At 59.3% G+C, this 25,526-nt stretch overlaps 2 protein-coding genes across 3 annotated transcripts; one reads left to right on the forward strand and one right to left on the reverse strand.

Annotated features, from left to right (window-relative positions):
- Positions 1-102: 102 nt before the first annotated feature.
- Positions 103-7,280, forward strand: CYB561D2 (cytochrome b561 family member D2). Of its 2 annotated transcripts, none has more exons than XM_075005387.1 (4): positions 103-145; positions 2,139-2,456; positions 3,357-3,394; positions 4,723-7,280. In XM_075005387.1, exons 2-4 carry the CDS (start codon positions 2,330-2,332, stop codon positions 5,224-5,226), a joined length of 669 nt encoding a protein of 222 aa, XP_074861488.1. In that variant the 5' UTR covers positions 103-145; positions 2,139-2,329; the 3' UTR covers positions 5,227-7,280. The 2 variants fall into 2 exon arrangements, with proteins under 2 accessions (XP_074861488.1, XP_074861487.1); XM_075005386.1 differs by lacking the exon at positions 103-145 and adding an exon at positions 472-653.
- A 2,077-nt stretch (positions 7,281-9,357) lies between these two features.
- Positions 9,358-18,370, reverse strand: TMEM115 (transmembrane protein 115). Its single transcript, XM_075005385.1, has 2 exons — positions 17,324-18,370; positions 9,358-10,927 (listed from the first exon to the last, which is right to left on the reverse strand). The coding sequence occupies exons 1-2, from the start codon at positions 18,175-18,177 to the stop codon at positions 10,708-10,710; spliced, it is 1,074 nt and encodes a 357-aa protein (XP_074861486.1). The 5' UTR covers positions 18,178-18,370; the 3' UTR covers positions 9,358-10,707.
- Positions 18,371-25,526: the final 7,156 nt, after the last annotated feature.

Consider the following 25,526-nt stretch of genomic DNA (forward strand, 5'->3'; position numbering starts at 1 on the left):
TTGTCTGTGATAGACAGCAAAGCTTAGCCATTAAGAGGCATAAGGGGCGGGTCAGTACAATAAGTGACAGCAAACGACAGCCAATCAGAAGGCGAGGGTTGTTTTTCCGGGTGAGTTGTAGGAGATGCTGGTGCTCCAGGATCAGGTGAGGGGCCTCCCGCGGACTCCGCACCCAGAGGCGGGGAGCGGGCGCCGGGACCTTGGGGTCCCCTGCTGCGTTCACCGCCTCCCCTCCCGGGGGAGGCCCGCCGGTGCTCCGCCCAGCCCCTCCCCCTCCCCTCCCGGGGGGGGGCCCCCCGGTGCTCCGCCCAGCCCCTCCCCCTCCCCCCCCGGTGCTCCGCCTCGCCCCTCCCCCTCCCCCTCCCCTCCCGGGGGTCCCCCGGTGCTCCGCCCAGCCCCTCCCCCCCCGGTGCTCCGCCTCGCCCCTCCCCCTCCCCTCCCGGGGGGGCCCCCCCGGTGCTCCGCCCAGCCCCTCCGCAGGTCTCCTCCCTGCTGCGTCGCGCCCCGTGGGGCGCTGTTCGCCCCGAGGCTGCGGGGTGGTGCGGGCAGGGACCCGGGCTGAGCACGGAGCTGCTGGCCTGCAGGTGCCGGCGGTCCCGCGATCCTGCCCCGGGCGGTAGCAGGGACGTGGCCGCTCCGCAGCTTGGGGCCAGGTAGGTGAAGGTGGGGCGCTTGGGTTCCCTCTGCTCGGCTCTGCGGTGATCCCTGCCCTGGGACCCCGCGTGGGGAGGGGTTTGCACCGGAGATGCAGGGCCGCGTCCCCCTCACACTGAGGTGGGTGCAGGGATTTACACTGTACCCCCGGGAGCACAAATTTCACCCCTTCACGGGAGCCCCAGCCTGCACTCGATCTCCCCTGCTGGGTCCTGAGGTCTTGTGCCCCTGACAATGGGGGGGTGCTCTGCTTGTTCCCCCACGTGGTCCCATAAGAGAACGTGCCTCAAGCCTTTGTGTTCATTTGGGAACGGTTCGTCTAGTGGGATGGTCAGCGTCACAGGAAAACCAGCCCCTTCCTTGGCCTGTCCTGGCCAAACTTCTGCTGACTTTGGCACCGGAGCTGGGTGCGGTGTCGAGTCACTTGCTGGCTTTCCAGGCCCGGCTGTCCTGTGTAGGGTTAGGTGCTCGGGAAAGGCGCCTTCTGCGGAGTCAGCTGGGCTGACCTGCAGCACCTGGCTCCCAGGGCAGAGATAAGAGGCAGAACCAGTAGGTTTTCCGCAGCCAGCTCGGATTGGTGGTCGAGAGTCGGGAGAGGGGTGTTTTGGCTTACGAATGACACAGCTCCTTCCGTCTGTTGTCCTGGGGTGAGGACTAAATAGCGGCCCTCAGGCAGGTGCGCATTTGTCAGAGTCTAAATGTGCTTGGCAGCCAAGCCAGTCCCGTCTCTGCTGAACCAGCGGAGAAGCTACAAGCGGGCCTGGCAGGGGGTGAAGTTGGCCTAGGTATTAACGCCTCTCTGGGATGGTTGATACTTTGTATCCTCTACGCACTCCCTGACCTTGCCGAGCCACATATGGGTCACCGAGCTGTGCTCGTAGAAGTATTACAGACCCATAATGGTCTAGGGGGGTATCGCATGTCGGCCTCCGTTACCCTTCCTCCGTTGGATGAAATAGAGCCGATCCACTCCACCTCACGTATCCCTTTCCTCTCCTTGCTCTCAACGGCATACCTGGAACAAAGGGCCATGGGTTCGGCAGGCTGATGCTCCGCTGAGTCCCTCGGGATTGTTCTAACATCCCCCAAATCAGGTCGTTCTCTCTTGTCTAGCAACAGTCCGGTGACCAAGTTCAGACACTTCTACAGTTTGCCCTTGTTCCAGGAGCTGGGCAGCGTGTTCCGTGCTGGATGGCACCCCTGTCACTGTCTGGTTGGGCGTATTTCTTTTAGCGAGACCCCTGACCTGCGTCCAGTCCTGCAGAAAGACCTGCCTCACCCTGCTAGGGAACTGAACGCTTCTCCTTGCCGATGAGGGCGCGAACAAGCAGCGAGTACCTGCAGTTTCTTACAAATGTCAGGAGTCTCACCCTTTCCATTCACTGGTGGGATCTTGAGTGAGCCCTCTGTAGACTAGTGTTAATTTCTACCCTCTGTTGCCCTTTGGGACGTAACTCTGTTTTTCTCATTTTCCTGCTTTCTAGGTAATATGCGGCTGTGCAGAAGGACGACGGTGAATTGCTCGTCTTAAGAAGGAAGGACCTTTGTGGTGCTTGTTGGCTGGTTCTGTCCCTGGTGTGGATGTCTCGGGGAAGCTGGCACCTGCTTAGACAGCCCCTTTAGTTGAACGGTGTGAGCCCTGCTGCTGAGCGGCAGAAGACAGGCTCACCTGACGATGGCTCTCACCAGCGAAACAGAGTCACAGATCTACCGCTCCCTGCGAGCTGTCTCCGGTGGCATTGCCCACCTTGTCTCACTTGGATTCACCGTCTTTGTGGCCGTACTGGCCAGACCTGGGTCAAGTAAGTGGAAGCCAGCGGTTGGGTAGAGCTACTGGGTGGGGTCAGTTTTAGCCCTTCTGCGCTGGCTGGGGCCCAAGGATGCAGGCAGCCTTTGGGCAAACTCCCCAGCCTGAGCCGCAGCCCCTGCTGCTGTTTTGAGTCCTGTCCCATTAGGCTAATGTATGTTAATCTTGACCTGCAACGTCCCAGCCGCCCAATGCTCCTGCCTTTCTAGTCCTGTCCTGGGGCTCCTGCTCTGCCAGTGCATCTCCCTTGTGGTCCGCTGCATTCCCAGCTCCTCCTCACTGGGTCTCTTGCAATCACGGACTCCTGCGTAATGGAGCGAAGGAGGCCGGCTTTCAGCCATGACGGAAGAGTTATGTTACACGCACGAGCCTCACCCCGCTGCTTTCCCTCAGCCCCAACGGTTTTGCTGTGATATGGACAGAAAGAGCCTCAAGCTCTCCACTTCCCCCCAGTCCCCACTGCGGGTCTGGTCGCGTTTCACAGCGTGGAAAATCCTCCCAATGGGTGAAAGTGACGGGACACAAAGTGCTCTCGACAAATGTGTCTCTTTCCAGTCACTTCCGTTCTCTGCCTAGCTCAGCACTTACCTGGCCTCCCTTCTGGTGCTACCCGAGTGCCTCACCCCCCTCGTGTGCTTATTCCCACAACACGCCCCCCCCACCCGACAGAGGAGGCTCAGAGTGAGAGTGATTTGCCTCCGCTCGTGCAGGCCGTTCCTGACCGAGCCAGGGTTCAGCCAGGTCTCCCAAGTGCCAGGAGAACCGGACCATCCCACCTCAGCCGGCTGCAGGTGATCGGAGCGGGTTCGCGCACTGACTGACGTGCGGGATGTGGTTTTGGCATGTCAGCTGGCGAGCTGGACAGGGCTCATTCCTCTCTCTCGTTTCATTCCAGGCTTGTTCTCCTGGCACCCGTTCTTAATGTCGCTTGCGGTAAGTCTGACAGAAGCGCTGTGTCTTGCCTCTCTCCTGTGCTGTAACCAGCAGCTAGTGGTGGGGGCTGCTTGTGACCATGCTGCTGCTGTGTCCGAGTGGCAGAGTTCTCCTCCTGCTTTGCGCGAGCTGGGAGGATCATACCAGGCGCAGGTGCTGCTTGGAATCTCACTTAGCTGATTGCCCACCACTTGTCCTCATGCTCTGTCCAGGTATCATTTCGCCCAGGCTGTAACCAGATCTGTTCCTGGCTCAGCACCACCACTCGGGTGACATAAGGGCCCATAAAATGCTTTGGCTCCCGAGCTAGTGAGCAAAGCGTGGTCCAGGCACCTGGCCAGGTACAATGCCCTGGCAGCTGCGACTAAGTTGTAAACCACAAATTCTTTGGCCGCCTGGGGAACCCCTGGAAACTTGGGGTTCTGCACACCCCTGAAACCTCTGCCCTAAGCATGCAATCTCTTGTTCCTGTTTCTGCCGCCGGATCCGAGGGCAGCCTCTGATGGGCAGGGGCTTGGTAAAGCAGCAGGACTAACCTGCCAGTCTCAGACATCCGGCCTTTCCCGGCCACGCTTTGCACCCCTCAGCTGTCGCCTGCTGCTGGGGGATGGGGGTGGGTGTGCTGGAAAGGCTGGTGGTAATGCCGTAGCGTGTGTGAGGTGGAGCTACATCCCAGGGGAGTGGGAGATTCCTAGTTCAGAGCCTCGACGCTGAGCAATTTAACAGAACACATGGCGCCCAGCTGCACTTACTCTGTCTCTCTGAGGCACCTGTACGTTGCCCCTCATCTTAGCGCCTGGGCTCCCGACAGCCTGTAATGTATTTCCCCCACAGCTCCCTTGTGAGATAGGCAAGTGGTGATATTTCCGCTTCACCGAGGGGAGCTGAGTCCCAGAGAAACTAAGAATCAGGTACTAAAAGGTACTTTGGCACCTAACTCCACGCTGGCCAATAGGAGTTAGGTACCTTTAAAAATCTGCCCCTTGACCACTCACCCAAGATCACACAGGAGGTCTGTGAGGGAGCAGGGAGTTGGCCTGGGATTCTCAAGCTGCAGGTGAGCCCCTTCCCTGGGTGCCCAGAGCATGGCTGGCTGCAGCCCCAAGCCACGGGGCTCCGTGTCAAACCTGCCCTGGCCTCTCGGGAAGGAGGCAGCCATTCCACTGTGGTTGCTGGGTGATATGTGGAGGGGGTGTCTGTGGGATGGGATGCTAAGCGGGGGAGGGGGGCGCTTCGGTGGGGATGGAGAGAAAGAGGCGGCTGCCAGCACTAACCTGCCTGCTGCCGTACCGTGTCCACCACAGACCTGCTCCTTCTGTCCCCTTCAGTTCTCCTTCGTGATGACAGAAGCCCTGCTGGCGTTCTCCCCAGAGAGCTCGCTGCTCCGCTCCTTCTCCCGCAAAGCCAAGGTGCGCTTCCACTGGGCCCTGCAGCTGCTGGCCCTCCTGTGCGCCCTGCTGGGCCTGGCCATCATCAGCGCCAACAAGCACCTCAACGGCAAGGCCCACTTTGTCACCTGGCACGGCCTGACGGGCCTGCTCACCGTGCTGTACGCCAGCCTGCAGTGTACGGGCGGCCTGGCCCTTCTCTACCCCAAGCTGCTGAAGAACTGGCCACTGGCCAAGATGAAGGTCTACCACGCCACGTCGGGGCTGGTGGGTTACCTCTTGGGCTGTGCCAGCTTGATGCTGGCCATGTGCTCCTTATGGTTCACCACCGCAGTGACTGGCCTTTCCTGGTACTTGGCTGTGCTTTGCCCCATTCTCACCAGCCTGGTTATCATGAACCAGGTGAGCAACGCTTATCTCTACCGCAAAAGGGTCCAGCCCTGATGCCCAGCTGACTCCGAGCCTCTCCAGGAACGTTGGCAGTCGGCAGGGCAGGGTCCCTCGGGCTAGATTTCTGACAACTGTTGACGCTGGAAATGGGTGTAGCATTGCTCCACCTCCCTGGAATTGCTCTTCCCAGAATGCCTGGCAGCCCTGGGCACAGTGGCCAGCCAGGTAGCAGCGATTAGCCCAGGTCTGCTGTGGTGCTAACGGTTTCCGAGCCACGTGCAGGGCGAGCAGCTGGGTGTCCGTGCTCAGACCCGGGACTAGCACAGGCTGGAGGGTTATAGCTGGAATTTGCTGCTGCTTCCGCCGGGGGAGGGGGGCTCGAAGCTAGCGCAGCCTTTTCCCCAGCAGCCTGGTGGTGGTGGTGGGAACCTGTATCCCTGTGTGACAAGGCCGGTCTGGAATTCCCTCCCCACCCTTTTATAGGTGTGACAAGCAGTGGGCCCTAGCAGGGAACGGAGCTGCCCTGGGCCCACACCCCAATGCCAGGGCAGGAGCTGCAGTGCAGAGGGCTCAAGCTAGTGGCGCTGGGGCAGCCACCAGTGCCTGCTGGGTAAGGCTGCCCCCACTCTAACTGGGCTGGGGAGATGGTGAGAGAAGTCAGCCCTGGCTCTTCCCTCCCCTGGGTGGAGGAGCTCTTCTGAGGCCCTGCTGGAACATCCCCAGGTTAACGCTAAGGTGGGGGCGTGACAGCCAGGGACGGGGTTGGACATGAGGGAACGGAGGCTGGGCTGTGCAGAGGGGCCTGGGACCCTCCACGCAAGACCCAAGGCTGCTCTGGCTCAGGAGAGGCTGGCTGAGGGGACCCTCGGTATGTGGCGAGGCTCCCCGCCCCCCCCAGCTTTAGGCCAGGGCATGTCCTCTGCCGAGCTGGGCTCCAGCCACGTAGCAGCTGAGACCGGCTGCTGAGAGGGGCGTCCCCAACAGCCCTTGGGACAGCTCGGGTCTGCAGGCCTGGGACGTGCCCTACTGGTGCAGGAGGAGAAACTGGGACCGTGGGCGTGGAAGAGCTGAGAGCCCCTTGGCTTCCCAGAGCTCCTTCCCGCCAGGGAGCTCCCAGCACTTGGCAGCTGCGGATCAGGCCGTGCAGCCCTCCTATGGTGTAGGTCGGTACAGTTCAGCTGGGGAAACTGAGGCACAATGAAGGGAGTTGACCTGTTCAAGGTCTTGCAAGGAGCTGGGAATCAATCCTGCATCTCCTGCCCCCTTTCCTGGGATGTGCTTTGGGGCCAGGCTCAGGTCTGCCGTTCCCTGCCTGGGGCTGTGGGAGCAGTGGGCGTGCCCCACCGGGGGTGTTACGGGGACCTCAGGCTCATTGCTCCCACGGTACCAGGGTCTCCTGGCCCAGGCTGGCTGCGGGGATGGGGAGAAATGAGCTGGACTGAGCTTGGGGCGGGGCAGTGCGGGGACGGGCATTGGGAGCAACACCAGGTTTTATACCTCTTGGGTAAAAGAGCCCAGGTCCAGTTGGGCCCTCTGACCCCCCCAGGCAAGTCTGGGGCCTGGGGCGCTAGTCAGCACAGCACACAGGGGCCCCTCCTTGCTCTGGGCATTACCCCTGGCAGGAGCCCAGCAGTACCTACCTTCAGAGATGGTGCCAGTGGTTCATTGCAGTATTCCTGGCCAGCCATGTGAGCAGAGCCTGGTCCTGGCTCCTGGTGGTGAGGCAGCCTGCTCCCTAGACCCTTGCACTGCCTCAGTTCTGCTGTTGTGGGGAGCAGGCGGACAGAGCCCTCCTCTGTTGGGGGTTATGCACACAGACTCCAGTGTGCCTGCAGCTCTCTTCCCTGAACCCCCTGCTAGCAGAGCGGTCCCAGCAGCCCCGTGCCGCAGCCCTTGTGGTGCAGAAGGGGTTTGAGTTGCTACCTCCGCCCACTTTTGCAGTGAGCCCTGCTACAAGGCTGCAGCTAGCCACAGCCCCCGTTTCAATCCCCTTACGAGGTGCAGCCTGCTTCCCCTGGGGGGCAGGGGAGGCGGGAGCAGAGCTGGCTGGAGGACCCTGAAGCTGGAACCTGAGGTTTTTTTAAAACCAAATAAAGATTCTAAGCAGGTGCAGCCTTGTGCTCCTGTCTGGGTTTCAATTCCCCCAGTAGCCCCAGATTTCCGGGTGAGAGACCGGAGGAACCCTGCGGGATGGGTGCGTTGATCCCTCAGCAAGCACACAGCAGGGCGTGTTTGAACAGCTCCCTGGGCCTAGGCAGTCATGGCTTGATCCTACCCCTGGGCAGCTGATGGGAAGGGACACAGACTAACTCCCTTATTACCCGACCAGTGAAGACACTAGCCCAGAAGGTGCTGGGCATGTGGGGGGCTCTGATGTACTGGGTGGTGCTATTGTTTCCGCCTGCCAGTCTCAAGGAGCAGGGCAGTTTCACTAGCTTTTCTTGGCAGTTGTGGAAAAGAAAAAGGGGCTCAGGCCGCCTTGGGGCACCACCAGCAACCTCGGGTGCAGCTGGGAGATGTGCTTCGTCACATGCAGCGGCCGAACCAGCAGCTGCCGGCCTGGAGCAGCTTTCTTGGGAGCTCTGGCAGTGGAAGGCGCCCTTCCACCAGTAACCGTAAAGCTGCTGGGCCACTGCTTCCTTGGATTAACTGGACCCCGTTTAGCAAGAGGGCAGGTGCTGCTTTAAGATTAAAAAAGAAGCAGATTTGCATGTAAATGAGACACATTTAATCAGGTAAATCAAGGGACTAATGGGATTAGGAGCAATGGCACCTAGTCCTAGGCAGCAGGCTGTCCAACACATGGCCTGTGTGTTAACTGACACAAGCCATTAGCTGCGTTGCGCTGAATGCGGGCCTGTGTGACATCAGCCCAAGGGCTGCAGTGGATTCTCTGACGCTGACGATTTTTAAATCGCATCTGGATACATTAAAGGTCTGGTCTATTAAAGGCGAACTCTTGTGGCACAGTTCTCCCCGGCCACAGGTCAGACTAGCTGATCTCAGTACTTCCTTCTGGCCTTGAAAGCTAAATCAGCACCTAGGTAAGTGGCCCAGTTCTCGCCACTGCTCTCCCAAGCAGCAGTTCCTTTGGACTCCCCTGGAAGTGACCTCCCCCACACCACATGGCCCTACTACGGACTCAGAGGTCACGTGGTGACTAATCAGCACCCAGAACCTCAATGAACTTTCCAGCCACAGGGAGACAGCCTGAAACTGCAGCTTTGAGTGGGGCCAGCTTCCCCCTTCAGGGTGGTCACCCACACCCAGAGAGGACAATTTTATGGGCCTTTCACTATTTCACTGTCCGTTTCAGCAGGAAAACCAACTCTTAAGCTGCCTTTGAGATGCCCAAGACCTCAGCTGTCTAACCTCCTCCCCAGCTGCCAGACCTACACCCCCAGTGAGGTGATTCAGTCAGACTCTGGGGCAGAACAAAATAATTGAAATTATGCACCCAAGTGAGGGAGGGCTTCTGCATTCACAGCAGCATGGGGAACGACTACCTGGTTTAACTGACCCCACACTGACACACAAGCCCATCTGCTGCACATGCTGGAGGTCCTGCTGCTGGGTTTTGGCCCCACCAGGCCTTGCTCATGAGTGGACAGGGAGTACTAAATGGAGCTGGAAGCAGGGCTTGGAGGAAAAGTCCCTTTGGCCCCAGATACAAATGTTCTGCAGAGCCTAATGCTGATCAGGAGCAATCCCTGCTGCTCCAGGCCTGCTCCTTCCCTGCCCTGGCCTAAGCCGCATTTCTAACCCACAGTGCCTCCTGCTAAGCCACCTGCACCCCATCGGTCGAGTCCTGGGGTCTCAGACTGAAAGCCATCCTGTGTCTAGACGTGGAACTGAGAGCCCCAGAATAGATTTCTCTCAGGGCTGGGTGAGAACCTGAGCACGGCTTGCTAGAGGTGAGAGCCCAGCCCCCAAATTCCCCTGCTACCAATGCCAGCTGAATCCCAGAAGCCCTCAGCCCCCCAGAACCAGCCTTGTGTGCCACGCTCGAACAGTAATCTAGATTACAGTGGCCGAAGGATCATTAGTGGCTCAGAAAAACACACAGCATGAAAGCTTGTGCCACATGGACTTGCTAGTGATGCAGGAAGCAGAGCAGATCAAACCACAGTGGGAGGGTGATGCCAGCAGGATCTGGCGAGCTACGTATTAAAGCCAGAGACGCTCTTTGAAATAATTGTTTATTGATACTGAAATTCCCGTATGTTTATTTCCCTGTAGACAAAACCTTCTGGGGTGGTCCTTTAAAAAAATTCATCACACATGCACACTCCCCGCTCTGGGCACTGCCTCGGAGGGAAGCATGTGAGCTGGAGTGGCCTGGCCTTTGGGGGCCAGTTCTCAAGGAAAGCTTTGCCAGAGAAGCTCCCTCTCCAAAAAAGCCCATCAGCACAGAGGAGGGAAAAGGGAAACATTTTAACCCCAGGGAAGGAAAAGAAAAGAAAAAAGCAGGTGTTGGGAGAATCTTCACCGAGGGAGAGATTCACCGTCTGACAAAGCAGCAAGGCAAAGATGATTCAGCCAAGCAGCAGCTGAGCACACAGGCCCCCCCAGTTCAGAGCCTGCGTTACAATTTCAATCACCGCAAACGAAGTTGGAGAAAAAACATAGTAGCACTAACACAACTGAAATGAAACCCCCGTGGGCTGAAGACTAGGGCCGACTCATGTCCAGGGACTAGTCTCCAGCTCTGCGGCCCCAGTTTCCCAGTCAGTAACTCAAGGTAGGCAGCAGTAGCCAGGAGGTGGTACTAAGCAATTACTTGGTAGCAAAACAGGCTTCTTATCTAATGATCACAGGAAGTGCCAAGAATTGGCTGTAGCCAGTTCCTGCCGGGTATTCAAGGCCGGAGAGGAAAGAGTTAATACGGCAAAGGGCATAAGAAAATCTTGCTGCTCTTCAGATCAGTAACAAAACTAACGGGGAGAGGGTAAAAGGAGGTTGTAGAGTACTTTGAACCACCACCAAAGTAACAGAGAAAAGGCTGCACCACTGGCTGAGTTTGCCTGCGGGATACTCTGAGCATCACCTCGTGGGCTGGCGTCCAGGCTTCGACCCAGGGAACTGACCAGGCACAGGGCGAATCCTGAGGCCAGATGAGTCGAGTGCAACTGTCCAGACAAAGCCGTCCCTGCTACCGCAGAGGCAGTCAGGGTAAGTCTGTTTCCTGTGCCGAAGAGACACAAGTGGTTCCGTCCCTCAGGTGGTTGGTGCCCAACCCAGCTTCGTGTCCGAAGAATCTTGCCCCACCACTGAAGAGCGGAGGAGAACCAGAGCCCCAGCCTTAGAGAGAGCCTGTCCGTGGAGCCAGCAGTGGCTAACAGTTACCACCCAGGGCCATGGCAGCAGCCAAGTAGGGCTGTTGAACGCTGGAATGAGGTAGCCCTCTCCCCTCAAGGATGCTGGAGAGGTCCCGGGCTCCCCGCAGCCGGCTTGGCGGGGGAGCAGACAGGACTGTGAGAAGACACAAGGGATCACCCTGACACAGAGATGGGGAGGGGGGGCTGCATTCCTGGCTCACAGCTGAGGCGGCGCATCCTCGAAGGAGATGAGGCTGGACTCCTGGCTGGCTCCCTTCCCTGCAGCGCTGGCGTCCCGGCTGCTTTGACTCTTCTCAGGGATGAGTGGGCTGTCTGCCTTCGCACCCCCATCCTCCTCCTCATCCTCCATGCTGGGCCACACTGACTGGTCCTCCACCCGCTTCAAGCGCTCATTCAGTGCCTTCAGGGCAAGCTGCCTGCAGGACAAGGACATACATGCAGGGTGAGTCAGGCTCAGCTTTCCACACTCCCAGGGAGAGGGGACAAGGTGTGCTATGGCATATTGGGAACCTCATGGGAGTTTGGGGGGATGGGGTAGATCTCCCAGGACTTCTGTGCACCATCTGTCCAGGCCGCCCCTCTCGGCTCCGGGATCTCCCTTGTGTGTCCTGACTGCTGCTTCTCCCAGTCTGGGAAGGGTTTACAGGGTAGTCCAGCCCCCTCTGCCCATCTGCCCGAAGCAGCAGCAAAGAGCTAAGGCTGCTTCCCTGTGCCTCCAGCGTGTTGCCCATCTCCAGCAGACGCAGCAGGGTTTGCGCCCCAGCTTCACTCTGCTGCTCTTGCCTGGAGTACGCGCCGACACCCCAGCCCAGGTCTGCTCAGCGGGCGTGGACGCCCAGGTGCCAGGGAAATGCGGCGACGTGCCCCTGGTTACTTCCCAGGCCTAGCTACCGGTAAGTACCTCCTGCGGCTAGGAAGGGACTCGTGGGGTTCAGAGAGCCTTCCAGGATCTTGGCTTCAGTCAGGAGAGCAGCGGAGCCCAGGCCTCTTTCTGCTGCCCTCCCCAAGGACAGGCATTTACGCTCTGGGGCACATCCCTTGCAAATGCAGCACAGATCCGGGGCCCATAAGACTGCAAGGGCTTTGGGGACACAGACCATCTTTTATGGTGTGTCCCAACAGCACCTCGCTGCAGAACAGGACCCTGCTGCTGGCTCGCGGCATCATTACATCCGAACAGGGACTGGGCAGCAACTGAGAGAGCCAGCTTAGGTACCAGGAGGATTTCGGCCAGCCTGAGCCCCAGAAAGGGAACACTCGCCTCCCACACGCTGCTCGGAAACCTCAGAGGCAAGAGGCCCGGCTTTCAAACACTGCCTCTGCATTAGGGCCCCCAGGGTGGCTCCTAAGAGGTATGTTTGGACAATCTGACTGACTGGAGAGTCAACAGCTTCCTCCGTGCCTCCAAAGGGGCACCGCTGGAGCCCCAGTGGGCAGCGGGGCCCAGCCACAGCTTCCTCTCCTTTCGGTTGAAAGGCGGTGCCAGCAGAGAAGCAGGCAAGGCGCTAACCACAAGAGCAACTCACTGAATGCCTCAGCCGGCCCAGAGCATTAGATCACCCAGCCTCCTTTGCTTCTCTGCTGATAACATTATCCCCTGAGTAGTCATCCCCCTCCCGCTGCTTTCTGGAATTAATGACGACTCACCCGCTAAGGTCAACCCCCGGCTCTTCCAATGGGAACCTTTGCCATCTGCAGGGGTGGGGCATTCTGGCATACAGAGAGGGAATTTGGTGCAGGTGTGAGAGCACCTCTTACCCCACAGTCTGCCCTGTGTTAACCAGTGGCCAGACCCGCCTGGGAGAATCTTCTCTGGGCTGCTCCCACGCATACTGCTTCCTCCAAGCATGCTGGCAGGAAGCACAGCTGTGGGGTGAAACTGGCACCACCCCTTGTCAGTTTCAGTTCAGCTGCCCCGGGGAACCACTTGGGAAGGAGGGACAGGGGCTTCATCCTGGGGCAGGAGGAGGTCAGAGACTGAAGGGGCAGGGATAGTGAACCGAGGTGGAGCTGACTGACAGGTCAGAGGGCACAGCACTCACCGGCCAGGGAAAAAGGTGTGCCTTCGCATTCTGTGGGCCAGAAGAAGCTGGGAGAGCCACTGATACGGGGCCCTCATTGCTTACGGGTGGGAAGTGCCACCTCAGGCAACACTCAAACCTAGCAACCCCCAGCTGGGAGAAAGGGTCTCTGAAGCAGAGGTGTCAAGAGACCACTGTAGGGTAAATACAAAATCACAGGGTTAGAGCTAGTTTGCGTTCGATAAACGAAAAATGCCTATGCTGTACAGAGAGGCCCTGAGCAGCAAGTAGAAGGAAGGGCATGAAATAAGGAGCGATAAGGCAAGAGGGAATGAAGAAGGGAGGATGTCTGGTTCCCAGACTGAAGGAGGGGGTAAGAGGAGAGGTCTAAAAGGGCAGCCGCTGACCCATACGAGCGACTGCAGCTGATCTGAAATCAAATGAAGATAATCTGTCTTCAAATGAGCCAATCTGGCCTCTCCCAGCCCCTCCCCACCAGGGTTCAATTTACGTGACCCCTGGGTGTGTTAGAAAAACGGTCAGTCAGCAAGAGGGAGGGGAGAAAAGGCCTCGGGGTGGTAAATCTTATCCGGATAAGTCTGGTAATAAGGGCCAACGCCAACTGGTGTTTAGCCGATGGCACTAATGGGAAATGACGTCACTGGCTTGTTGAAGGACACAAAGCATAAATCTCTTCACTGAGTCCTTTGCTAACCCCCCCCACACCCCGTCTGCCTAGGCTGGAGCTGACCCCCGGATTTAGCCCACTGGGGACAAGTCTCTTCATTTTGACCTTTCAACAATGAGGACCCCTGAAGGCGGAGTGTATCTGTCTCAGTATCTACCAAGTCACACTGCATTAACGTACTACACGCGTACACTGTAACACACTCGTACAACATGAGTTGGTAGATCCTGACACAGATGACACCCCGAGAGGGAGTGTCTCTTGTTTATACGGTAGCCCTAAATCTTGGTCAAATACTTATAAATGTGCTGTTACCATAGCAGAGGGGGAAGGAGCCATGTTAGTCTGTGTCTGCAAAAACAAGAAGTCGTCAGGGGGCACCTTATAGACTCACAGCTGTTTTGGAGCAAAAGCTTTCGTGGGCACAGACTGACTTTGTCAGACATGCATCTGAGGGAGCGGGTCTGTGCCCACGAAAGCTTTTGCTCCAAAACAGCTGTTAGTCTATAAGGTGCCACAGGACTTCTTGTTGCTGTTACCATATGGGGGGTGATAAACTGCTTATTATTTAGGCATGTTGGAAGCAACTGGCTCAATACCATTTGGCCTTTGGATTTAATAAGGGAACTTACGGTTAAATTAGTGTCGTGACACCCTGCAAAAATATTAACATTTCCCACCCACCTCTCAAACCCAGGAGCAGTGAAATAGCAGCAGCGGGAAGAGGAGCAAAGAAACAAGGAGAGAGGGAAAGGCAGGGAGAGGTGCCTGCTGAACATGGGCTGAGCTGTCCCATCCTGAGCCTGGAAGGCAATTTGACCCTCCTGGAAGCAGTAAGCCAGACCAGTGAGGTTTGGATGTAGGTAGCCACAAAACCAAGCGCTTTATCTAATCTACATCACAACAAGCATGTTTGTTTTCAGAGGCGGTAGTGGATTACTGCGCTGGCCATTCGCAGCGCTCTGTGTCCTGAGAAACTGCTGCGTGGTGCAAAACGCGGCCAGAGGAACGAGACACCTCGGTTTGGAGTCATTTCTGGTCATCACCCAGCCACAGTCCAAGAGCCTGCCAAAGTTATTCGGGGGAGGGAACAATTGCCTCATCCCCACAGGCGAGTTCCCGCTGAGGCGGGGCAGAGGCATACTGACAAGGGAACTGGCCCTGCCGCTGCTCACTGCCCCCCCATTTCCTTGGGCCCAGCCTCCTGGGCTCTCCAGCTGACTGCCTTCACCAGCACTAAAGCTGCTTAACAACATGCCCCTGTGCACCTATTCCAAGGAACAACTCCACCTACAGCTCTGAGACAAGGAGGGGCTGGGTAGACCGTAGCAGGGCTGGGATAACTGCACAAGACTCAGTCCCACACCCGTGTGAGCCAAGGGCCTATTCCACCTCACCTCATCTCAACAGCGCCCCCCCCGCCCCCAAGCGCACATGCAAAGAGGCCAGGGAAGGAGAGAAAGCACTTGGGGACCTCGCTGGGCTGGAGGAAGAGGAAAGCTTTGCGCCAGCAGCACTTGCCAATGTTATTATTCTCCCAGAGCTGATTTAGGGGGAAGGACCTGTCCCACCTTCTCTGAGGCAGCGCATGGACCGACTCTCTATCCGAAACGCTGCGAAATCACTTCACGCTCTGCCAGCAGTTACTGCGAGGCAATAGCACCAGCACCTCTGGTGCTGGCTCTGCAAAGGATCTGGCTAGCAGGGTATGTCAGACGCCCAGGGCAGGCAGGAGGGAAGGTGAAAGGAAGCGGGAAGTGCTGTCCTCCTCGCCGGGACTGAACTTAAGAGCGCTCCACTCCTGGGCACCAGCAACGACGTACGCTGGCTTTTACTGTAAATTCCAGCCCTGCGCTGGAACCAAGCCCTGCTTTTCCCTCCAGGCTTCCCAGCAGGGCCCCTCCCAGCCCAAGAGAAACAAAGCCCCAGCCCACCCAGCAGTGCTCTGGACACCACCTGGCACTGGGAGGTGGCCTGGAAATGGAATGCAGAGGGGGCTTTCGAGCAGAGGCACAAAGCAGTCTGCTGAACTGCCTGCACAGGGTAGTCCAGTCTTCTGCTTTCCCCACACTAGCCGCCCTCTGCACCTGGACATGCGAGCTCATTTCAACTCCTTCCGTCCCGTCTACTGGGACCCTCCACAACACCGGTGCTCCCAGCAGAGCGCCTTCCTTTTAATCCTCCCTGGCCGGGGTGGCACCTTTGAGAGGGGCTCTGCTTATCCTGCCCGTGGAAGGAGTTCTGAGGGACGGAGGAGCTCCCTCTGCACTGCAATCCCCGCCGACTAGACACCGTGCAGTGGGGTGGGCAGCCGCAGACCCTGGTTTTATTCTCAAGCCTCCTCACAGGCCTGACTTGGCTCAGACAGGATTTAACCCCTTGTCACCTCCCTCTGATCCTCAACAGGCTTAACACACACCTGTTCTGCTGCAGCAAGAGGCATATGACGACTCCTGCTTTAAGGAATGGGCCACCCTGTTGAATGCCCAGGTGGAGAGCACCTGAGACTGGACCGCAACCCCGACGACCTAACCTGGCCATGGGCCAAATAGTCTGAGCAGACTCCAGCAGAAGGCACAGAGCATCACAGGACCCAGAAATGCACCTGTCATAGTTATCTTCCTCCATTGTGTCAGCCTAGTCTTTAAGAAGAACATGCTAGATTGGCAGCTCTTTTCAGCAGATTCTTAACACCACTGCACCCCTGAATGCTCCAGCTTGAGAATTACTTAAGCAAATCTTCCCTAAACACACAGCCTATGAGAAACTACAAAGTGGGCAACCACACCCCTGCGGCAGCTGCTCAGGTGACTGCCACCTGATTAGCTCTAGTCTAGCAAAAGCTTGGATCCGTTCCCATCACTCCAAGCCTTATCTTCCCCAAACAGGACTAACCTGAATACAGCACAGGGAAATGTTTACACTGAAGACAATAAAATGTGACAGTTTCTTGCCTCCCTCGCTTTGGGAACACATGACCAGACTGCCCGGGAGACAGAGTCAACTGGGAAGTTACAGGGAATGTGTGCAAAAGCTGACCGAATAAAATGATTCACGACAACGGAAAACTGCCTTTGCGGTGTTTCTTTTAAAACTGTTTTGCCACTGAGTTAAAATCCAACCAGTTGCCTGGATTCAACAGAGCCAGGAAGCGAAAGTGACTAGAAACACCATGAAACTGACTCAGCTTTCTTCCCTACACCGGAAAATGGAGGAAGGAGCAAGCAGGGCAGGCAGCATGATGGACAAAGGGCAAATTAAGGCCTCAGCCCTGATGAGACTCCTGATTCTTTGTCCCACTGATTCCAAAAGGAAAACACTTGCGCTGAAAAGTTAAGCATGTGCATGGGGATGAGATTATTAGAGTGGCAAAGATCTAAGCCACGTATTAGGAAAAAAATGTTAAAGAGGAAGGTTCAACAGCTTCCCTTGGAGTCTTAAACGGAAGGAGGAGGTGGCGCTCACTGCTGAAGCGCGCTCCACATGATGGAAGGTTTTGGTCCTTGGGTGGTTTCATCCTTTTCGGCACTGGAAATTCACAACTTTTTTAAAAGCGGATGGTAAGAAGTGAACTCCCCTTGAGAGACCTTGTCTCTGGAAGAATCCCGCTCCCCACAACATCCCATGGTCCGCATTGGTGCCCTTTCACTAGCAGTAATGGTGGCTGGAGTGCTAGCGTGCCCAAGACATACATGTTTTTACCAATGTGTACAGCAGAGCTGCTCTACGTAAAAATGGGCCCTAAAATGCAGCCGTCCCCCACCAGCATCTTCACTGCTGCTATGACCAAGAGGGCTGCACCATGGAAAAAAATTCTAGCAGAGACAACAGTTGCTGCCACCCCTCATGTCCAATGCAGGGGATAAATGCAGATCCCGGAACGCCGGGGGAGATAAGCAAGTCGAGGAGGGGCAGATTTTCAAATATTCCCTTTTCTAGAATAATCCCAACATTTAATCCCAGACAGTCATTTGCAGCCACGTAGTTTTGCTGGCTTATTAAAACTCATCACAGCTCGTTTTTAGTGAGAATCACACACTTGGTTTGAGTCTGTGAATTCATGCAACATACCAACTGATATATGACAAGGGAAGATACAATACCTTCTCCTCTCAGCATCCTGTGGGTCTGTTCCAGGCAGGCTGATGGTGATGGAGGAAGGAGCACCCACATCATAACGTTTCACTGTTTTCCGACACACTTTGACCTTCACCAAAAGGCCGTGCACCAAGTTGGCCACCAAACCAATCACGGGCTGCAGGATCTCGGGGAAGAATGTGGCAAAGGCAAAGTGGTCTGACATGTCTCCGCGCCCCCTGCTATGGCGCTGGTAGAAACGGAGATAGATCCAGCTGGAGAGGACTCCAAAGCCGTAAGAAGCCAACAGGTTGCTTTCTATTAGGGTGGTCAGCCTCAGGACAGCCAGGATGAGGAGCAAGAGGATAGGGACCACTTTCATCCGCACCTGGGGCACCTTTAGGACAGTGCTGTCCCCCGTGGTCTGCTTGAGGGCCACCAAGACGCCGCCAAGGAAGCCCAGCATGCCGTGGATACGAATGTTAAACAGGTACGAGAGATTGAACGACCCCACGTAGGTGAGGAAGTAGGCAAAGGCTCCTAGAAGCCCAACAGAGACATTCACCACTGCAAAGAAGATCAAGAGCTCCAGCGCTCCCCACAGGGGCTCCAGGAGCCTGCCGGCCAGCACCACCGTGGCCAAGCTCATGCCAACGTCCCAGACGTGCTCTTCCACCAGGCTGTGCGTGGCCAACGTCCAGATCCAGAAGTTGGGTGGCAAGAGGTAACCGGGCGTCACGCCGAGCCCCAGCGTCGTGTCCACGGCAAAGGAGAGGCAGTAGAGCAGGACCACGGTGGCGCAGATGGACTTCACCACCACGCTGGTGCTGGCCAGCGCGGCCAGGAAGTGCTGCCGGGCTACCGGGAGGTACCGGTTCATGCTGAATCCGGACCCACGTGCTCTGGCGCCGAACCGGGCAGAGGCCTGGGCTTGGTGCTTCCCGGGGGGGTCATGCAGCCCCCCCTCCGTCTGATGCAGCCCAAGCGCGGTGCTGAGGGGCCCAGCGGGGTGGGGGGTGACAGCGCCGCTCCGCCCTGTGATCAGCCTCACGGAGCCCGCCGGCCAGGGACCCGCCCGCTGCCGCCCACTGCTCCCCCCCGCCGGCCTGCGCCCCTCCCCCCACTGCTCTCCCCCCCCCCGCCTGCGCCCCTCCCCCCACTGCTCTCCCCCCCCCGCCTGCGCCCCTCCCCCCACTGCTCTCCCCCCCCCGGCCTGCGCCCCTCCCCCCACTGCTCTCCCCCCCCGCCTGCGCCCCTCCCCCCACTGCTCTCCTCCCCCGCCTGCGCCCCTCCCCCCACTGCTCTCCCCCCTCGCCTGCGGCCCCCCCGCCTGCGCCCCTCCCCCCACTGCTCCCCCCCCGCCTGCGCCCCTCCCCCCACTGCTCTCCTCCCCCGCCTGAGCCCCTCCCCCCACCGCTCTCCCCCCCGCCTGCGGCCCCCCCGCCTGCACCTCTCCCCCGCCGCTCCGACCCCTCAGCCCTCCGGCGCCCCGCACTCAATGGGGGGCCGAGCCCGGCGCCCCCTCCCACGCCCGTGCCCCTCAGCGGGCTGCCCGGCCTCGCCCCGGTCCAGGCCCAGGCCGCAGCCACTCGGCGCCTCACTCACCGCCCCGCCGAGGAGCAGCACTGCGCCTGCGCGCCGCCCTCGGCCCGCCCGGTGCACGCTGGGAGGTGGAGTCTCGAGACGGGGCTCTGCCGTCGGGCGGAAAGGAAGGAAGAACGACGAGTCCCAGCATGCACCGCGCTGGCCGGCCGCCGGGTCGCTCTTGGCGAAAGGGATGCCGGGGGTTGTAGTTTTGGGTGCGGTGAAGCTTCCCAGGGCTGCAGCTGTCCCAGGGCCCCTGCCTTGACCCAGGGTGTTGGGGCGGGGCTGCAGCAGGGAGGGGGCGCTGGGGTGTGGGGGAGCCGGGGGCCAGGCGGCGAGTGTGCGAAACCGGGGCACGTGGGAGGTAGTTGTGCACACAGGGCTGAGCCCCTGCTATTGGGCTGGTCCCCCAACGATGAACGTGCGCTGGATTGGCCCTGCACCCCGCGTCCTCGGCACAGCCCTGCAAACCTGCCCCCTCCCGCGCATGGGGCATCCCCCGTCCTGGGCTCAGCCCTGCAAACCTGCCCCCTCCCGTGCATGGGGCACCCCCCCGTCCTGGGCACAGCCCTGCAAACCTGCCCCCTCCCGCGCATGGGGCACCCCCCGTCCTGGGCTCAGCCCTGCAAACCTGCCCCCTCCCGCGCATGGGGCACCCCCTCTCCTGGGCACAGCCTTGCAAACCAGCCGCCTCCCGCGCATGGGGCACCCCCGTCCTGGGCTCAGCCCTGCAAACCTGCCCCCTCCCGCGCATGGGGCACCCCCCGTCCTGGGCTCAGCCCTGCAAACCTGCCCCCCTCCCGCGCATGGGGCACCCCCCGTCCTGGGCACAGCCCTGCAAACCTGCCCCCTCCCGCGCATGGGGCACCCCCCGTCCTGGGCTGAGCCCTGCAAACCTGCCCCCTCCCGCGCATGGGGCACCCCCCGTCCTGGGCTGAGCCCTGCAAACCTGCCCCCTCCCGCGCATGGGGCACCCCCCGTCCTGGGCTCAGCCCTGCAAACCTGCCCCCTCCCGCGCATGGGGCACCCCCCGTCCTGGGCTCAGCCCTGCAAACCTGCCCCCTCCCGCGCATGGGGCACCCCCTCTCCTGGGCACAGCCCTGCAAACCAGCCCCCTCCCGCGCATGGGGCACCCCCCGTCCTGGGCACAGCCCTGCAAACCTGCCCCCCCCCACCGCGCATGGGGCACCCCCCGTCCTGGGCTCAGCCCTGCAAACCTGCCCCCTCCCGTGCATGGGGCACCCCCTCTCCTGGGCACAGCCCTGCAAACCTGCCCCTCCCGTGTGTGGGGCACCCCCCCGCCGTCCTGGGCACAGCCCTGCAAACCTGCCCCCCTCCTGTGCGTGGGGCACACCCCCCCCCCAGCACAGCTCTGCAAACCTGGCCACCCCTGAGCCTGGGGCACACACCCCCAACCACAGGGCACAGCCCCCAGCCACAGGCCAGTTCAGGGCAGCTGCTCTGTGTGTTGGGGGCCCCGCAGCAACAACCACAACCACCCTAAGGCCAGGATGGTTCCCTCATGAGCCATGGTGGGGGCTAAGGTGGGGTGGCCACAGGAGTCAGGCCCCCCACGCTCACCACAGCCACAGTAGCTGCAGCTACCCAGATGCTTGCTCCGCTCCAGCTCACCACACCGCCCCCACTGCAGAGAAGCGGGCAGCACCGCACCCTGGCCCTGGCCAGCTCTTCCAGTTCCTGCATTGCGCCAGAGAGTGGGCCAGGGCCAGGGCGAGGGCCAGGGCACTCCACTTCCCACTGCTGCAGTGAAGCAGGGGGCAGCAGCCCGGGAGATGGGCGGCGAGGTGGAGCAGGCTGTGGGGTAGCTGCAGCTCCTGCCACCCATGGGAGTGAGTGTGTGTATGTGCGGGGGAATGACTCATGCTGCCATCCTGTGCCCCGGCCCTCCGCTTGCATCATGTGGGGAGAGAGCTTGGGGGAGGCATGCAATGGGGTGGGAAGAGGTGGAGTGGAATGGAGGCAGGACCAGTGGCAAGAGGGGTTACCCCGGCACTGGTTGCGGGGGGTTGCCCTGGGGCCTGGGGCCAAGGGGAAGCCTGGTGGGGACTGATCTTGTCAAGGGGTCCCTCCCCTCTACCGGCCTGTCCTCATGCTGCTGAGAGCTCCTTCATGGAGCTACACTGTCCAGAGGAATAGGTGGCCCCTCTGGGGAATTTGCAGCTTTCAAAGGCTGGGAGCAGCAGTCACTTGCTGGTCAGAGTACGGCAGGCCCTGAGTCTCAGGAGATAGCCAGGAAAGCCACCTGTGAACCCCTCAGGGCAGGACCACCCAGTGCCAGTATTGGCTCGTGGACTGGGGCCTCTGGGCATGGGAGGAAGGTGACTGAGGAGCTCATCCAGGTGCCTTCTATTGTTTTTCCATCCGTGGGCAGAATGAATTTTATGTGCACCAGCAGCAGAAACACGCAGCCGGCCGTGGGCACTCTGCTAACCAGCTGGGCTGTACCTGACTCTCTCCTGGGCCGTGCTCAGTTTGCAGGGAACTTGCAATTTTTCTCTCAAAACTGGAGGTTGCTGCAGGAATGACTGCGGGACAGGGCTCTGGCCTGTGATGCACATGGGGCCAGGGTAGATGATCTCGGGTCCCTGCTGGTCTTGGGAGCTAGGAATCAGTGACTCAAAGGGTTGCAAAGAAGACACCAGAGCACAGGGTCTGCAGAAGCACCTTCCCCACAGCCTCACTGGCTTTTACCTCCCAGGGCTGTTGTTTGCCCAAGGCGTGGCTTGTTGGGAGCTCACCGCTGTCCTTCACGGGCTTCTCCTGGCTCTCCAGGCGGGGGAAAGCTTGGGTGGGAAACTGAGCTGTGCGTGAAGCCTCCAACCTGCCGACAGCACCAAGAACCCACCACCACAGAGAAGCCCAGATTCATGTGGCTGAGTCACTCCACCAGCTGACATCCTGGGGTCACAGCCGATGTCCCTCCACTCTTCCATCCGTGGTGGATTTTCTCTAGCCACGTGCGGAACAATTTTTATGTGCACCAAGGCATGCGCGGATGTACACCACCAATAGAAACACACTCCGGGCTCTGGGTGCGCTGCTGACCAGCCGGGCTGCAGCTGAATTTCTCCTGCGTAGCTGCAGAAGTGCTCAGCTGACAGGGAACGCTGGTCACAGCATGAAATGGGGCTGTTAAATGTCTTACTGCCCAGACCAGCTCCAATAAACCCTTCACACCTCACAGGCAAAGGAGCCTGGTACGGCCGCCATGGTGCCTCTGCCAGCAGGGCCTCTAGCTCTGAATTGTATGGCCTGCCCTACACTTTCCACACCTAGCTATGGCCCTCCGGTCAAAAAGTCTGCCCCCATGGTCCCCTAAAAGCCCAGCGCCAACAAGAGGCCCCTCAGCACACAGGCCCCTAGGGCGAGGCAGGGCTCCTGCGTGCCCTGCTGTTGCCAGCGCAGAGTGCGCAGCTTCAGTTCTGCCTGTCGCATCTGGTGTGCGGCCCCAGCCCTAGGAGAATCCGAGCTCCCAAGGGCACAGCTTCCCTCCCCCAGCCCCGGTCACTGGGGCGAGGCTGTGCCGAAGCTACTCCTCGAGCGTGACAAAGCTCGGGCCACGAGGGTCTCGTGCTTCTGGCCGGTGGCTCTGGCTCCGAGGGTCGCTGTGACTCCTTTCCCCACAGGAGAGGCAGGGCCCCAGCCGCCGAGCCAGCCTCGTCAGCGGCCAGGCTGGAGGGTGGGGGAAACCGCCCCCGCAGCTGGTTTCCCCTCCTGGGGGGGGGACCCTGCACGGGTGTGTGGAGGGGTGGGGCCCAACCTCTCTCCCAGGCCCAGGGGCCCTATGGCAGCAGCTCCAGATGAGGTTCCCTCTACTCCCACTATGCCAGCTTGTCCCTGGGCTGCTCCCCCAAACACTGCCCCGCAGCGCCCTGCCTCCAGGGCCTGAGCAAGGCTGCCCTGCCCTGCCCCTCCGCGGCACCCTGCCTGGCTCAGTCCTCGGCTCTCCCAGGGCACCTTCTCCCTCTCCCCGCACGGGCGTGGTGCAACTCTCCACTAGCCTGGCTCCCACTGCTGCCAGTGGGGCAGCCAGCAGGAAGTGGGCGGTTGGGTTTTTGTAAACCAGCAGCCGCGGAGCCACAAGGGCCAGCGACTGAGCTACTGGGGTGCATTTGGGAGGGGTGGAGGCGCAGGGACCTCCAGCAGCCAGCCCTCTGGCTCGCCGACCCTAGCACGCCCCAGACCCGAACCAACCATTTGCTCGCTTGCATTCTCCACGTCGGGGCCCCGTGGGTAGCAAGGGGCAGCTGGGCTTGGCCATTGGCCCTGGAAGAGGCATGTCCATTGCCAGCTGAGTGCCAGGGCACAGCCTCCCTTGTACCTCTACTAGAGCAGCACTGGCCTGCAGCCTCCCAGAGCCAAGCAGCAGCAAACCCTCTGCTGAGGCAGTGACATACGCCGGCATGTGGGACACCCCAGCCCCAGCCCCGTCCATTCAAACCCAGTTAAAAAAACCGCACCACGTGTGAAGTGAAAATATGAACATTATTTAATAACTGATCCTCTGTAATAAACAATTTGAAAATATTTTACAAGGAATCACACACACAATATTTTACAAAGATTTTTGTCTTTTTTTTTAAACTTTTCCGACTCTTCTGTACAAAAAAAGAACCAAATAAAATCAAACGAAGAAAAAACCCAACCTTTCCAACGAGCGGAAGAAAGCGTTCGGATGTGGAATGATCAGGACTGGATCCCGGCTGAACAACTACCTAGTGGTTTGCTTTGTTCGCATGGGTTTTTTGTTTTCTTAAACGTAAAATACAATATATATATATTTATAGTTATGTATAGGCTTTTCTCATATTCTCAAATGAGCACCTAACTAGACTATAGAATTACACAGACTCCCAGTAACACAGAGCCAGCCATCTGTTCAAACACGTTTCCCAGAGACATTTAACCAAACACACACGGAAAAAGCTACAAGCAAAATGACCATTAATTAACCCAGTCATTCATTACCACCGCCCCCCGCCCCTCTGGCTCACAGGGTAAATCGGCCAGGTCCGTGGCATCCCCCTGCCCACCCCCCACCCCGAGTTGGATTCATTGAATTAGTTGTACAAACGCGGTAGGAAGAAGGGTGGGTGACTGATTTCCAGCAGGCCATGGTGCCCCCACTGGCAGCCGCATGAGGGGTGCCTGGTACGTTCACCCAGCTAAGATGATGCTATTCACAAACCAACACAGCCTCCAGTGCTGCGCTGGAGACGAGCTTCTCAGGGGGAGGTGAGGTCTGCTCCAATCCCCAGCAGTGTTGTCAGGTGGGACGGGGCAGGGCAGCAACCCCCCCCCAGTCTCCTGCCCACCCTGAGCCGACCCCCAGGGTCACCCCAGCTCCTCTCCTCCCTTACCAGCCGGCACAAGCACCAGATCCCTTCACTGGCTCCCTCACCACCTACAGCAAGTTCAGATGCCTCGGCGGGAGCACGTGGCACAGCTCTGCCCTTGTGGTTCCCTGTACTCACGCCCGCCCCCTGCACTCTGTCCTGCTCACTGCCTGCACCCACCATTACCCCGTCCGCTGCACTCTGCCCTGCTCACCACCTGCACCCGCCATTACCCCATCCGCTGCACTCTGCCCTGCTCACCACCTGCACCCGCCATTACCCCATCCGCTGCACTCTGCCCTGCTCACTGCCTGCACCCGCCATTACCGTCTGCTGCACTCTGCCCTGCTCACCTCCTGCACCCACCACTACCCCGTCCGCTGCACTCTGCCCTGCTCACCGCCTGCACCCACCATTACCCCATCCGCTGCACTCTGCCCTGCTCACCGCCTGCACCCACCATTACCCCGTCCACTGCACTCTGCCTTGCTCATCGCCTGCACCCACCACTACCCCGTCCGCTGCACTCTGCCTTGCTCACCACCTACACCCACCATTACCCCGTCCGCTGCACTCTGCCTTGCTCACCGCCTGCACCCACCACTACCCCGTCCGCTGCACTCTGCCTTGCTCACCGCCTGCACCCACCATTACCCCGTCCGCTGCACTCTGCCTTGCTCACCACCTACACCCACCATTACCCCGTCCGCTGCACTCTGCCTTGCTCACCGCCTGCACCCACCATTACCCCGTCCGCTGCACTCTGCCTTGCTCACCGCCTGCACCCGCCATTACCCTGTCCGCTGCACTCTGCCCTGCTCACCGCCTGCACCCGCCATTACCCCGTCCGCTGCACTCTGCCCTGCTCACCGCCTGCACCAGCCATTACCCCGTCCGCTGCACTCTGCCCTGCTCACCTCCTGCACCCGCCATTACCTCATCTGCTGAACTCTGCCCTGCTCACCGCCTGCACCAGCCATTACCCCATCCGCTGCACTCTGCCCTGCTCACCTCCTGCACCCGCCATTACCTCATCTGCTGAACTCTGCCCTGCTCACCACCTGCACCCGCCATTACCCCATGCACTGCACTCTGTCCTGCTCACCGCCTGCCCCTCCCCACTGTGTCCTGTGCACTCTGCCCCAGCCACGGACTCATCGACTCCCAGAACACAACAACTGGAAGGAACCTCGAGACGTCATCCAGTCCAGTCCCTGTACTGACAGCACAAGCAAGCACCATCTAGGTCATCCCTCCGAGTGCAGCCATGTCCGTCTGTAGCTTTGCA

Source organism: Carettochelys insculpta, chromosome 11 (genome assembly GCF_033958435.1).
Source record: "Carettochelys insculpta isolate YL-2023 chromosome 11, ASM3395843v1, whole genome shotgun sequence".
NCBI lineage: Eukaryota > Metazoa > Chordata > Testudines > Carettochelyidae > Carettochelys > Carettochelys insculpta.

What these genes read in the sequence shown, in the direction of transcription:
- CYB561D2 (XM_075005387.1), top strand. Translation starts at nt 2,330, where the DNA reads ATGGCTCTCACCAGCGAAACAGAGTCACAGATCTACCGCTCCCTGCGA. An exon ending in ACTGGCCAGACCTGGGTCAA is followed by an intron (nt 2,457 to 3,356) that starts GTAAGTGGAAGC and finishes GTTTCATTCCAG; the next exon opens with GCTTGTTCTCCTGGCACCCG. An exon ending in CGTTCTTAATGTCGCTTGCG is followed by an intron (nt 3,395 to 4,722) that starts GTAAGTCTGACA and finishes TGTCCCCTTCAG; the next exon opens with TTCTCCTTCGTGATGACAGA.
- TMEM115 (XM_075005385.1), bottom strand. Translation starts at nt 18,177, where the DNA reads ATGAACCGGTACCTCCCGGTAGCCCGGCAGCACTTCCTGGCCGCGCTG. An exon ending in CAGGATGCTGAGAGGAGAAG is followed by an intron (nt 10,928 to 17,323) that starts GTATTGTATCTT and finishes CTTGTCCTGCAG; the next exon opens with GCAGCTTGCCCTGAAGGCAC.